The following is a 14,468-nucleotide window of genomic DNA, read 5'->3' as shown; positions in this document are numbered from 1 at the left end:
ATTTTCTCTAGCAGGATGTGCATATATGCTAGGACGTCATTACAGCCAGGTAAAAATAATATATACTTAAGTTTATGGCTTATAAATTATGCATTTTAATTGTTGATTTTCTAATTTAGCCTTAAAGTTGTACTTGTAGTTGTAAATGAGACTAATTATTTTTCTTTTCCATTATTTCAAATAGGTGGTGGCAATGTCTAGGCCCTCAACCTTAAATCTTCAAAAAATTGCCATTCCTAATTTGTGTCAGCCAGGCAACGCTTCACACAATGAACGCAATTAGTCCATGTTCAAGCATATCCACTCAATGAGGCAAAATAGGTTGTTTGTGCAGAGGTTGAATGATATTGTCTTTGTTTATTACAACCTTTGTCTAAATAGATTTTGGACCCTAACACCTCTCCGATCACTCTAGAGGAAATCAATCCAAAATCAGAGTGGCTCACTGAGGCTACCAATCCAATCTTCACTAAGGAGGACCTTGACTAGGTTTACCAAGTAGATATAGAGGCTAAGGCTATGGCTATAGTAGAGGAGGATAGAGCACATTTCGACCAATGGACACACACACTCACAGCTTTAGACACACGCCATGTTGATGTTGTTCGTGAGTCCACCTCACAAGCGGGGGATATGGCTACTTGGGCCTCTAGGACCTACCTTAGATGCTTGGTTAGCAAGCAAACAGGATACTCAGAGACCGAGACTGAGGCTGCAACCGAGTTTAAGGATGATGATGAAGATGAGGATGAGGATGAGGCTTGAGATAGAGCTTAAGCAAATGGAATTATTTTTTGTTTATACTGTTACTGTTTCATCAACATGGATCTTCCTAATACACATTTATGATTTGATGTCATTGGTTTTATGGATCTTACATACATTTATTATTTGACAACATTTATTATTCTATATATCTATGTGACATGTCATATGATCCTATGTTTTCTATTTACTTCAGCTACAATTTACATTTTACGTATGTGGACTTATCATTCATGTTTCTGTGTATGTTATCTTCGATATGATGATGTTGTAGTACTTTTAACTTATATTCAATAAAGGGTGCATGAATTAAGTTTCAAATCATTAAAATCTCTAAAATTCAATGATTTTTTCATTTTGTTGAGTCATAGCCAAGTCCGAGTCAAGTCGGCCTTGCCAAGTCTGAGCCGAGTCCGAGTATGGGAACTATGATATATATATATATATATATATATATGAGTTAAGTATATAATATATATGCATCTCATATATACTAAATATATATACATATCTTCACTAGTTTTGACTCATAGTATTTATTTGGCTAAAGCTACAAAACTTCAACAATTTGAATTATTTACTCTTTGAAAGCTTCTGTTGAAATGGGGACAATACACGTATCACCTATTGTGGGGATAATCAGGTTGGCAAATATAGATTCTTCTAGCCTTGGAGAGATATAGGAGACTTTTGATAGCAAGTTTGATCAAATGAAGCAAGCAAATAATTACAAGGATCCTAGATTGCAATTCTATGAAAAGTGCATCAAGCCTATTGTCACGAAAAAATGGAACACAATGAATATCCCTCCTCATATGGCTGCCTCAGCTCTTAATCCCCAGTGGTACGCACCTAGAGTTCTGTGAATTCTTCCTTTTAAAGAGGATAAGGAAATGGACAGGTTTATATAAACACTTCATTAGATTTATAGCAATGAAGAGGCAACCATTCTTTAACAGCAGCAGCTTCAGTTTTTTTAACTCCAAGGTCCCACACTCAAAAAACCCGAGGTTTGAAGAAACAAAATGCTTGATGGTTTATTCAATGAACATTAAAAATTGAAATGGAAAACAATTGACGAAAATATAACTAAAGAACATTGAAAACTGCATAACCATAACTACAAACAAATTGAGTGATGGTTATCAAACAATGCAATTAAATGCTATGCTAACATTCTGCCCCTTATTATATTGTTCTTGCAAATGTACAGCTAAAACAACTCAATTTTCACCTTGCCAAGAGCCCTTATGAGCATATCAGCACCACACTATAAGTGCTAGGGGGTCCTATCCTAACTTAGCTTGGATCTGATAAATCATGTTGAGCTAGGACTCAAACCTAAAACCTTCCATTTGCTCTATCAACTGAGTTATTCGCCCCTCTTTGGCCATCCTATTGTCGACAAGATTGTTTGAGCTTCTTATGATCACAAGATCATACACATGCAAAACAAGAATGACAATCTCAATGCCTACCATCTTAATATACAAGTTTGAATCTGAAGGGCTATAAGTAAAACCAAGTTGCAATAGGTGACCATCTATTTGAATGAACCATATCCTAGGGGCTTGCTTAAGCCCGTTAACTTATTCAATGAAATGACATGCCGTTTAAGGATAATGTTCATCAATCACACCTTCTAGTTGGGTCAGGTATACTTCTTTTATATAGCCATTTAGGAAGTCACACTTGATAGATTTGTTGAAGCTTCATCCTTTTTTGTGTTGCTAATTAATAAACAACTCTGCCTTCTTCACAGGGCTTCACTCAGCATGCAGTACCAAATATCAGCTTGAACCAACCCATCACTCCAGATCTGTGAAGCCCAGGACGGCTTCCTATCAGCAGTGGTCTTCCTCCTCCAGGATCACTCCAGAGCAGCCTAAGGCTCCGACTGATATTATTGCTTATCCTTCAGTTCAGAGATTCTTCATGGTTCTTCAGAACCCTTAGCGGGGTTCTGTTGGGTTCTTTCCTTTGGACCCCTCTCTTTGTTCAAAGTTGTATTTTCATTTGCTAGTTATTCCGTTCTGTGATTGTTCAATGCATCATCAATGAGCATTGCTTTAGTTTATTTGATTGTTTATATTTCACCCATAGTATATCATAGCTAATGACACTCTCATTTTTTATCACACTGCATTTAGGAAGATATTGCTGACATCCAGCTGACAAACTTCAAGAGGGAATAAAGGTCTCTGAATATTAGAGGGAAGGTATTTTGAGCACACACAATATCATACCATTGCACCTTAGGGCGCTGATCAAGTTCTTAGCTGTACATCTTATAGCGTCTTGCCCACTGTTCCATATCATTGTGTATATCATTATTTCTAAAGGTCTATTTAAAAGGAACCACTCCAGAAAAGGGAAAGCAGACTGATATGCATTGTAATAAGTATATTGTCATGTGATCATTTAGTACAACAATGGCCAGATTGCTTGAAGTAGTAAGTTAAAAACTCACCTTATCAGCATATATTTGCTCTGATTCGATTTCCAGCTTATGCTGCACAACCTGCATCATAGAGCCCTCACATATGTTAGGTTGCAAACGAAGTGAAGCTTAGCCTAAAAATCGCCTACTCTTTATTGTACAATAAGTGTGAACGTCATAGTTTATTTTACAGAACTTATTTCAGGAAAAAAATAACTACAATTCCTGGGAACAGTCTTCTACTTTATCAATACTATTTGATATAATTCCATAACAGGAGATTCAATTTCTAAATGTGAAAATACCAAGTATTCCTAATTAAGGTCAGCTCCTAATTCTGGTAAGAAATAAACAAATATATGAACAAGGTCTGCAACACTAAATGTAACTGCTTTCCAACCCAAACCAGGAAACAAAAGATTGAAAATGAAGCACACTACACCACATAACTGAATCCTACATAGTACAGAATCACTCCAAATATAAAGGAATGCATCTACACCATTCCAACCGCAGTACAAATGCATCAGTCTAGATCATTTCTGAAAAAATGGGACAGATAAAAGACCGAATGATGGAAATGTATATGCACCATCCATACCAGGTGTAAAATGCACAATGACAGCCAATTCTATTATAAATTGCTTCCATTACAGCATGTGAAACAAAAATAATATAAACAACCAGGCTAGACATGACTGTGAAACCTTATAATGATATTTATTATGAATTAATAATCTATCACATATTTTGCACCTCATAATGCTTTCTAATTTGTAAATTCATATTCCCAGAGGATTATAGTGTAACAGTATAAAAGGTGCATTCCTGAAAACAATGGCCCAAGTTCAAATCACCACCTTGCAATAAGGCAGGCCGTACCTTGGAGAACACACTAATACAATAATACATACAAAACTGGGGGCCTGCTTTCCAGAACCAGTATGGCCTAGTGATGTTCCACATTATTCTCAACCAAAAAAACAATACTTACAATTATCTTAATAAAAAATTGTAAATCTAGCCTATTGGGAGCAGACATGAAAGCGAAATGAAAAAAATGAGTATTTCCATTATCTTGTTAAAAAGTGCAAATCTGGCACATTGGAAGCAAGTGAGAGCAATCTGATAGAGATTAGTAAATTATTGACTTGTATAATAGTTCTGATCTGAGTTGCAGGGTTTACTTGGAAATCAGAACCCAGCCCATAACCAGAGAGATTCAAAACCTCAAACCCAATACCATACAGTTCGCCTCAAGTGAAAGGCTAAAAACGCAAACCCTAAATAACCTTGAAAATTTAATTTGTATAAGGTTATTTTAAATTCTTGTATATTAGTTCCAATCTGAGCTGCAGGGTTTCCTCAGAATCAGACCCAGCCCATAACCAGACAAGTTCAAAAGTTTAAATCCAATATAAATAAATAGTCTAGGTATGGACTCTGTTTGCCTAGGGTTCTGCCTGGACTTGTGACATCACCTCAAAATAAAAAGTTAAAGAACACAAACCATAATTAGCCATAATTTTTTATAAATTTAATCTTTAGGTATTTTTTGTATTATATGTAAAAATAGTATGTCCAAATGCAGCAAAACTCAACCTAGGAAAAAATTCAGTAAAGCGCCAAACCTAATGTAACTTAGGCTTTTAGGCTTAGGGCAACCCTGCAAGCCAGCTAGAACCTTAGCACAACCAGAAAAAATTCAGGGTCAATATTAGAAAACTAGATGCCCCAAACACAAGATTGTGCCAAAAAATCAAAAAATCAGAGCCTGACGCTAATTCAACTATTTGAAACATATTTTGTAAGGATTTCTTGTTATAAAATTTATAAAAGAATAATATCTACATATACTAATGGTCAATATTGAATTCTATTAAATTAGATTATGTCACTTTAGTTAGAATGTTTCTATGTTTTGCTTTCAGTTTCTTTCAGAAACTCTTGCTAGGTAATTGCCTATATGTGTTTCTCATTTCTTAGGAGTAAAAAAGAAATTCGCACTGTGCAATATGTTTCACATAGTATCAAAGTGGGAAAATGAAATTTTAAAAAAAAATCTTTCAAATGAAATCTTCGAAGCTTTTTGAAAAACGATTTTTTTAGTGAAGGTTAGTTTGTGGCCTTCAAAACCTTTTGTTTTGTCATTCTAAGCTGCATAGCATTTTATTTTTTATTTGAGTTGCCAGCAATTTTTCCTTTGGTTATCATTGCTCACGACAAGACTTTCGGCTCGTATTTTATGACCTCCAATGCCAACTTTTTTTATCCTTTTCTACTTGTGACAACTTTGTATTTTGCATTGGAAGGCTTTCTCTATCTTCTTTTGGATCTTACATTTGTCTTCCTACATGTTCACACTCAATGAAAATACAAATTCCTATTAACGTGACTCTATATCTCAAAATTTTGTGTGACCTATGATATTGAGCTTCTCATTGTTGTGCCTAGGGTTGTTGATTTTCCCAGATCATTGCTGCAAATGTACTAAGCATTGTCTGTAATAAGGTATATGTTTTCCATATGCAACATCCTCTTCTTATATTGAAAATAGGTCATGCATAGACATGTCCCTTCATGGGACATGTCTATTCAATAATCAAATAATTATTTTATATAAACTTAACTATTGTTATATATAAATATATATATATATGAATATAAATATATTTCTCTCATATAATAAGTTTATATCTCACATAAAATTATATCTCATATATAATTACATGTACAGTCATATAATTATCCGACCAAAGCTACCAAACATTAACACTCCCTCTTAGCAAGGGAGGATAAACACAAGACAAATATTACACCATTGGTAATATTAGGAATTTAAGGAAAACTCAAAAGTTTTCTACCATTAATATCGCATACAATATCAAGAGTATTGATCTCCAGAATATTAACATATGATATTTATCAATTACTCAAACAAGGGTATGATATCACATTTGATATCAAGAGTCTTGATCTCCCAGAATATCGACATCCAATATTCATCAAGTCCTCAAAAAAAAGTTTAGATATCACATTTGATATCAAGAGTATTGGCCTCCTAGAATATCAATGATATTCACCACTTACTCAAAACTTTTAGATATCACATTTGATATCAAGAGTATTGGCCTCCCAAAATATCAATAATATTCACCAAGTACTCTAAGAGTAATGGCCTCCCAAAATGTTAAGATGCAAGACATTCACCATTTATTCAATTTATTTCATCTCATAATACAAGTTTATTGTAAGATCGTCACTTTACAACAACTTCTCCAAATACAAGTGATGATCATTTGGAAGTCGTCACTTCCTCATGATGTACACAAGGGATAGGCCTATACATAATCACAATCCTCTATACTGTGACAACTTATTGAACTTTAGAGAAACCATATCAACACGATTTACTCCCTCTTAATCAATAAGATCGGGTTCACTAAAGGTTAAACAAATAGCATCCTCGATCTTCTCCCTCTGAATCTTAATCTCCCTCTTTTTCTTGCAAGAACATTCTCGAAGGAAAAGATCAAGGTAGCTCTTATAGTATATATAAAAATACAAATAAGAGAGAGACTTCATTAGTTAAATAAAATAATCAAGAATAATAATTCTCCATAATAAGATCATTTCAATGTAATATAGATAAAGATCTAATTTAAACATAAACTTGGAACATATATATATATATATAATCTTTTGAGTATATATAGATCTTTATTCTATGCTTTCACATATTATTACTTTATACATATATATATTCATCATATATTTTCTCAATTATAATCTCATATAATATAACTATGACATAATTATGAATAACACGTATTAATAGAGAAATAACAATAATAATGTAAAGCAAACACATCACCTTACATACTCCAGGGAAACAATGCTTTCTTAATAGTCCTCACCAGAAAAAATGTCTCATAAGACTTGACATGGAAATCATTTCTCTCTATAGCTTGTTTGTGATATCCTAGCCCTAAAAAAACATGTTCCCAACATGATGTTGTGCGTTGATCAACCAATAAAGAAAAAACATCCCATCTTTCTCCCCGAGGCTCATTTCTTGCTCTAGCTCTCTTTCCAAAGACATCCCCATCTCGTCTCGAGGCTCAAGAGCCTTTGATAGCATCCATGCAGGCAAGCAACAGATTGAGGCTCAATTGATGATGGAAGCAAATCTTGAAAATGGATTCAAATATATTTTGAATAAATGTTGTAAAGGATGTTGTCGTGATTGTGGTCTCTCTATCTATTAAAGCCAATCTCTAGATTTCGTTTCAACGCCATTCACGTGGGACATGTCAAAGCAGCCAGGCGCTCTTCAATTTAGGACCAAATACAGATGAAGGAAATGATGCAGAGCAGGAAAGTTTAAAAAAACCAAAAATCCATTTGAAGTCTAGCTCAACAACAGAGCAAAGAGTGGAGGGGCTGCTGACAATTGGGTGTAGCACGACAGAGCCCAGCGGAAGTTTTACGAAAAGAGAAAGAGATGCACGTAAGGCAGCAACAACGACCATGACAAAAAATACCCGAGGAGGATAAGTATATCAAACATAAGCTTGAAATTGTTGAGTTCAAAACCCTGTATGAGAAGCAAGAGGAGCTTTTTTTCTACGATGCATTTTGTTTCCCCTCATATATCTCCAACTGTTACACGTCTTCTTGCATGCAGAATACAACGTTGCAGCACCCAAATGGTCTTTTGGAGATATCAGCACAAAAATATATATATACATATATATATATATACATATATATATATACATATATATATATATATATATATATATTTTTTTTTTTTTTTAAATTCTTTTTTTAAATTAATACACTTGCAGTAGGCTCTAATATCATGTTGATTTTCCCAGATCGTTGATGCAAATGTACTAAGCATTGCCTGTAATAAGGTATATGTTTTCCATATGCAACATCCTCTTCTTATATTGAACATAGTTCATGAATAGACATGTCCCTTCATGGGACATGTCTATTCAATAATCAAATAATTATTTTATATAAACTTAGCTATTGTTATATATAAATATTTATATATATATGAATATAAATATATTTCTCTCATATAATAAGTTTATATCTCACATAAAATTATATCTCATATATAATTGTGTACAATCATATAGTTATCCAACCGAAGCTACCAAACATTAACAAGGGTGTTCAAAAGAATCAATAATCTACGATTATTCCTCATTTGTAGTTTTTTCTTAACACCTTTGCATCCCTATAACTAAGGTTTTGTGGTGTTGTGATTTTATGTTTTGCTCCCTAAGGTTTTTGCAATCTGTGCAAGCACAAAAAAAATTGTGATTTTCCAACTAACTGTAGATTGATGATTGGCATCTTCTCAAACCCAACCTAAAGTTTGTAGAAAAAATTGGGTCCTTCGCAAATATCTTAAAAGTTTTCCAGACTTTCATTGTGTTATTTGTCATGTTATAAGCGCCTAGGGATCTATGCATTGAAACTTGTGCCTTGAATTTTGCGCAATTTTGTCAATTGTGCTTTAACTAGCAAAGTCCCTTGCTTTTAGTGCCTTGGTAAACATACCAAATGGTATCATTAACAAATATCATGCATGAAAGAAATCAAAAATTAAATGGGAAAAACTATAATACCTGGAAGTAGTGCATGTTGACTATCTTTGAGTATCGATCTCTTAAAGCAGTTCTTGGCATGTCTACACATCCTACCAGTACTAAAAAAGATCACAACAAATGGATGAGTGCAACTGGGAAGCCATCACGCTCAAAAAACTCTCAATCATAAATGATCATCTTCCTCAGGTGCCATCTCGTAAAACAAGAAAATTTGGGATCACTTGAAGGACCTTCATGAAACCTCTGGTAGAAGTCGAGAGTTCTTTCTTGAATACATGTTATTTTCCATCATGATGGATGAGAAAATGTCCTTACAAGAGCTTTTGACAAAGATTAAGAACATTCATGATTAGTTGAAGGTGATTGGTTGAAAAATGGAGGAAGTAATGCTAGTCATAACTCTGAAGAGTCTAAGTCTTATGACTGATTTATCAAGACACCCAACATGATCTCAACTAATGTTGATCTGAAATTATATGCACTTTGCACCAAACTTGTACAGCAAGATAGTTGAAACAATAGTTTGGTAGGGGTGCCAACTCGTCCTCCATACAGCAAGAGTTCTTTGCAAAATCTAAGAGAAAGCACAATCTTCTCAAACCAAAGGCTTTAATTCTTCTTGGGAGAGCATGAATTAAAATAACATTCAATTTAATTATTGCCATAAGTATGGTCACATGAATATCAATCGTTGGCTTTGGTTAGATTCTAAGCAAAAGAAGCAGAAAAGGCCTTGATGTAAGTTTTATTCCCTTACAACAAACAAGATAGAACACTTAAAGTCTCAGGATGAACACTAGATATTAATAGAACACTTAATGTCTCAAAGTGAACACTAGATATTAATTCTCTCTTGAAGAAGACACCACTTATACTAAGACTGCAATGAAAGATCATAAGGTGACTCAAGGTTTCTTCTTAAAGTGGAATAATGATATGTTGGTATCATGGGGAGACTTACATTGTTTATTGTCCCAAACTAGTACTGAGAGAGGGGGTGAATCAATACTAGCTTTCAAATTGGTTAACTTAGTTACTTTCCTAATTACTTTAACTACTAGTTGCTTAAGCAGTAAAACAATAATGAAGCTAACAGATAGAACCATATAAGCTCGCACAGAAAGGTATACATCAATGACACATGAATTTTTGTATGTGGAAACCCTCAATGAGAGGATGAAAACCATCGTGGGAGTAATATACCCATTAGCCCTTTACTACAAATAAAAGGTTGCCTAGTTAGAGGCTAAAACTATTCTTTCTGAGAACACATCCAATTACTAATGCTAATAATCTATGAGGATCACAAAAGCCTGTCAAGACTACCTTGTAAGAGGATTTACAACACTCCTAGGAGGCACTTTCTTAGAGGATTTATAAGTGCTTTGCTAATGAAGCATGCCTGGTTAAGAGCTTACAAATAGTTGCAATGGTAAGAAAGAAAACTAAAGTGATTGATCTAAGAAGTGACACAACTTGCCTTGTAGATCTACTGTGTAAACCTTGAAGATCTCTTGATCTCTATCTTGCTTGTTCTTCATTGTCTCCAGTCACATATCTTTTGTCCAACTCTCTACTCTACAACTCTGGTGTCTTTCTCACTTAAACAGCATTATCTGCCCCACCACGTCCAACTTCAAAACGAAGTGCTCAAGCTATTCGCACTTCCCAATATCTGAGCGCCAAAGCCCCATTCAAAAATCCCACTCAAACTGATAGATTCAAAATTTGAATCTTATATACGGGGCTAATCACCAAATACCCGACTATCTATGCGTAGGGGTGTAGACTGGTAGGCCTGTCAGTCTCCCTCTAAGTCTATATGTAGCTTATGTCCCTTACACCTTCAAAAGCCTATCACATCATGTTGGCTATGCATACCTCTGCTACATCACATCAATGGTGACTCACCATCCTTATTCATTGCCTACGACTGTTCACCTCACCTTTATGTCTATGTGACCTGTTGTTAACTCTTTTTCTTGATCCAACCGGTGTATGAGTCTACCAGTGGTTGATCTAAAATCATATCCTCGCCCTCCTTTGTTTACCGATTCCTAATCAATGACAACACTATGGGCTGCTAAGTATTAAGCGTCACCAATATCTAGTCTTCATCCCAAAGTGATTCATAAGTCCAACACTGTTCACTAGGACTTGTGAACTTAACTTCTAATTATATAAATTTACAATGTGCAATTAAAATATATCTCAACTTCCAAGTTACTAAATGCGCTTAAACATAAACTTGTGGATCTAATCTACTCCTACTTTGACCTAAAAGTATAAGAAAGAAAGAATACATTTGAACTCTACTAGATGCAATCTTGCTAGCAACTCAACTCACCTAATGTAATCTTCTAAGATGTGTCCAAATGATGTTCAAATCAACACCCTCTCCTTAATCTCATCTATGGATGCAAATCAAAGATCAAATATGGATTGAAGTTAAGTACATATAAATGCCATTTGACCACACATAGAAAACCTACAATCAACGAGCAGCTAGGGATTTGGTCTAGGGTAAAGCATGTATGCATTTACAATTACTCTTATCCACCAAATTGCTCAAAGGAAAACCTAATCTGAACAACTTGAAATCAAATTTACTCCAAGTGAGGAATGTAGATCACCGTGCAATGCTCCAAAAAAGATCACAATCTTTCACAATGCAAGACACAACAATGAATAATAGTGTGAATCTAGCAGTATCTTAGCAAAAATTCTCCAATAAAATGCCTTGCAAATGAGAGGGGTAGGGTTTATATAGGAGCCCCAATTACAATGAATAACCAAGATCGATTTGAAATCAATGGCACAAATTAATCTATTAAAAACCTAATTACAGTAACCAAAAGCAACCAATAAAAATGAAGCATCACAAAATAAGCCAGTGAGAAAATTCAATGGCTTGGGAACTAAAAAGAAACAAGGGAATCGCTTAATCATCAATCAAGATGTGCACTCTGTTTTCCTTAGTTGATGAAGACCTAGCAACAAGTATAGGTGTCACAAACATGTGCCTTTTGGTCCTGGATTCTCTACTAACAGCTCTATGATTCACAGCCTTTGATGCCTCTACCTCATTGCCCCCATCTTTTTGCCTTGCATCCTCAATGCATAATCTTAAGTGTTGATACTTAAGTCATCTCCTCTCAAAGAAGATTCCTCATTTTCCATCCTCATGAGTAAAAGTAATACCTTGTTTCATTAACCTATTAACTTGCTTATCAATCCATGCTCTTGATCTATCCATCACTACTCTCACCAAAATCTCCAAATTTGTAAGTTTTTCCTTTTGTGACCAATTGGGTGGCTCGATTAACTTATCCTTTCATATTCATAATGAGGATGAACAAGATTTTCATCATCCTTAGCCTGGTCAAGAATAGAGAAGACACCACATTTCCTCATGAAATTAACTTACATTCTAGACCTTCTCTTTCTCCTTACAACATGTTCATCCATTAGATTTGACCAATAGTCCTCAATGTCGATCCTATGTCTGTATATCCTACCCTTGTATGTATGAATCTTCTGGAATGGATCAAGTTTCGTTCTTGTCTTGTATGTCCCAAGTTGATAGACCTATAACTCTGCACTTGTTGTTTATACTGCCTACAATTAAGAACATGACTCAAGTGTTTCCCCCAAAAGTGATACAGGAAGGCATTTCATGTTTGTGCTTTTTTGCAAATCAAAACTTTTATCCACGCAATAACTTCAAGCATTGAAATAGAAAATTATGCACATGAACACAATGACACAATGATTACGTGGAAACCCAATGCGAGAGAAAGCCACCGCAAAATAATTGTTTTTTTATGTAGACTTTTTCTTTTACAATGATTTGTAATCACCAACCTACTAGAAGCTGCAACCTCTATGTTTTATGAGCACCAACTCCCACCCTTCACAGGCACCAACCAACAGGAAGCACCAACTCTCCTTGCTTGTCTTCGTGAGCACCAACCCACTGCATACAAACCGTTATTCCACCTTGGTGATGATGCTTGCTCAAGTGATGATGGACAATTAAATCACTCTTTTATACTTCACATTTTACCTCTGCTTCAAGTCTGCCTATTCTTTCTATAATTTACATTTGTATATTCTTCTATATCTGCATTTACATCGCACAAATTGTCTTTTGTACATTTGAACATAAGCCTTTAATATGATTATCCTTTTATATCTGAATTTATCCAAACACATATATCTGATTAAAATCAGAAAGGTATTCAGCACATACCAATTATTTATTTATAATCAGTGTCTTTCTTTCAGAATGTCTTTGTTGTGTTTATACATGTTGGTATTATTGTTGTCGGCTAAGAGCCCACTGATTAATATCCTCCAATTCACTCCTGCAATGAATCCCTAGATGTTATTTTGTTGCTTTCTCTCATATTCCTCCGTGTATCTAGTTGATTGATTGGGAATGCCTTCATATATCTTGCAATGATGAGTGGTTGCAACCTTTAGCTTTTAAGATAACTGTCTTTTCAAGAATGCATCCCTTCATAACCAATCTATTTATTCTACAGATATTTCTTTATTAATAACTCTAGATTATATCAGAACGTTCCATGTTGATATATTTGCTCAATCCATAGTGTACAACATCAACAATTTAATTAGTATATATTTATATGTCCAATATTTGTCTAATAATAATTTACATAGTTTATTAATAACATTATTGTTAATATTATTGAGTTATATATATATATATATATATCAATTTTGCATGGGCACACGGGTATGAGTACAGTGGTACAAGTATTTTCAAAACATGGGAGAGGGGTACATGTAAGCCTAATTGTTTTATATAGTTTTAATATTTTATAGAAAATCAAAAAATCAAAAAATCAGTCATGAGTCATGACATTGAGCATTCAAAACAAGAAATTTAAAAATACAAGCCACAGCCATAAGTGATAAATTATATTATATATATATATATATATATATGCTGAATGTTTAAACCTTAGATGCTTAACAAAGAAAAAAAACTTTAACTATGAACAGGTAGATCAGAAATCATATTAACAACATATTGGAAATGATAAACTTCTAGTTCTAACTTGAACAATAAAAATCAAAAAAAGTTTATAGTTTATTGTCAATTAGTATCATACCAAAGTTTCAAATTGATTATATATGGAATTAAGCTTGATAAACAGCAAACGGATATACAAATGAATAACTAAAACAAAAATCAGACATCTTAATCTATTGTCTAGTCTTCTATGCCTTGATCATCCATATCAAGGTCCTCAGCTATGATGCTGTCCAAATAGTCATCGCTCTCAAGCTCAGGTTCCTCTGCTGGTAGAATAACAGTGGGTAAGTCATTAAGGTCATCTACTTCAGCCTCTCCGTCCACAACAGCAGCAAGCTCTCCATCAAGTGGGATTTGATTACATTTTGATGAAGGGCCCTCATTGCATCCAAGATCTAGATGAAAGAGGAGACGAAGTGAACTATGAATGTACACCAATTTCTTTGCTTTCTTTGACCCTAACTGGTTCCTCAATAGAGAATGAATGAACCCATAAGTACTCCAATTTCTCTCACAAAATAAAGAGCTAGCTACTTGTGAGAGCAATCTCATTGCAAATCATTGCAAT

The 14,468-nt window shown here is 34.3% G+C and overlaps 1 protein-coding gene across 1 annotated transcript in view; it reads right to left on the bottom strand.

The window, feature by feature from the left end:
* The window catches only part of LOC149559251 (spindle/kinetochore-associated protein), a 188,996-nt gene that overhangs the window by 159,311 nt on the left and 15,217 nt on the right, over positions 1-14,468 (bottom strand). The window contains exon 2 of the mRNA XM_089833178.1: positions 3,236-3,286. Within this exon, the coding sequence (XP_089689304.1) occupies positions 3,236-3,286 (51 nt within the window). The remainder of the gene's footprint in view (positions 1-3,235; positions 3,287-14,468) is intronic.

This window comes from Cupressus sempervirens, chromosome 5 (genome assembly GCF_028749045.1).
Source record: "Cupressus sempervirens isolate cs-2001-9-10 chromosome 5, ASM2874904v1, whole genome shotgun sequence".
Classification (NCBI taxonomy): Eukaryota; Viridiplantae; Streptophyta; class Pinopsida; order Cupressales; family Cupressaceae; genus Cupressus; species Cupressus sempervirens.
Note: the sequence above shows the minus strand (reverse complement) of the source record. Positions and strands in the feature narration are given on the sequence as shown.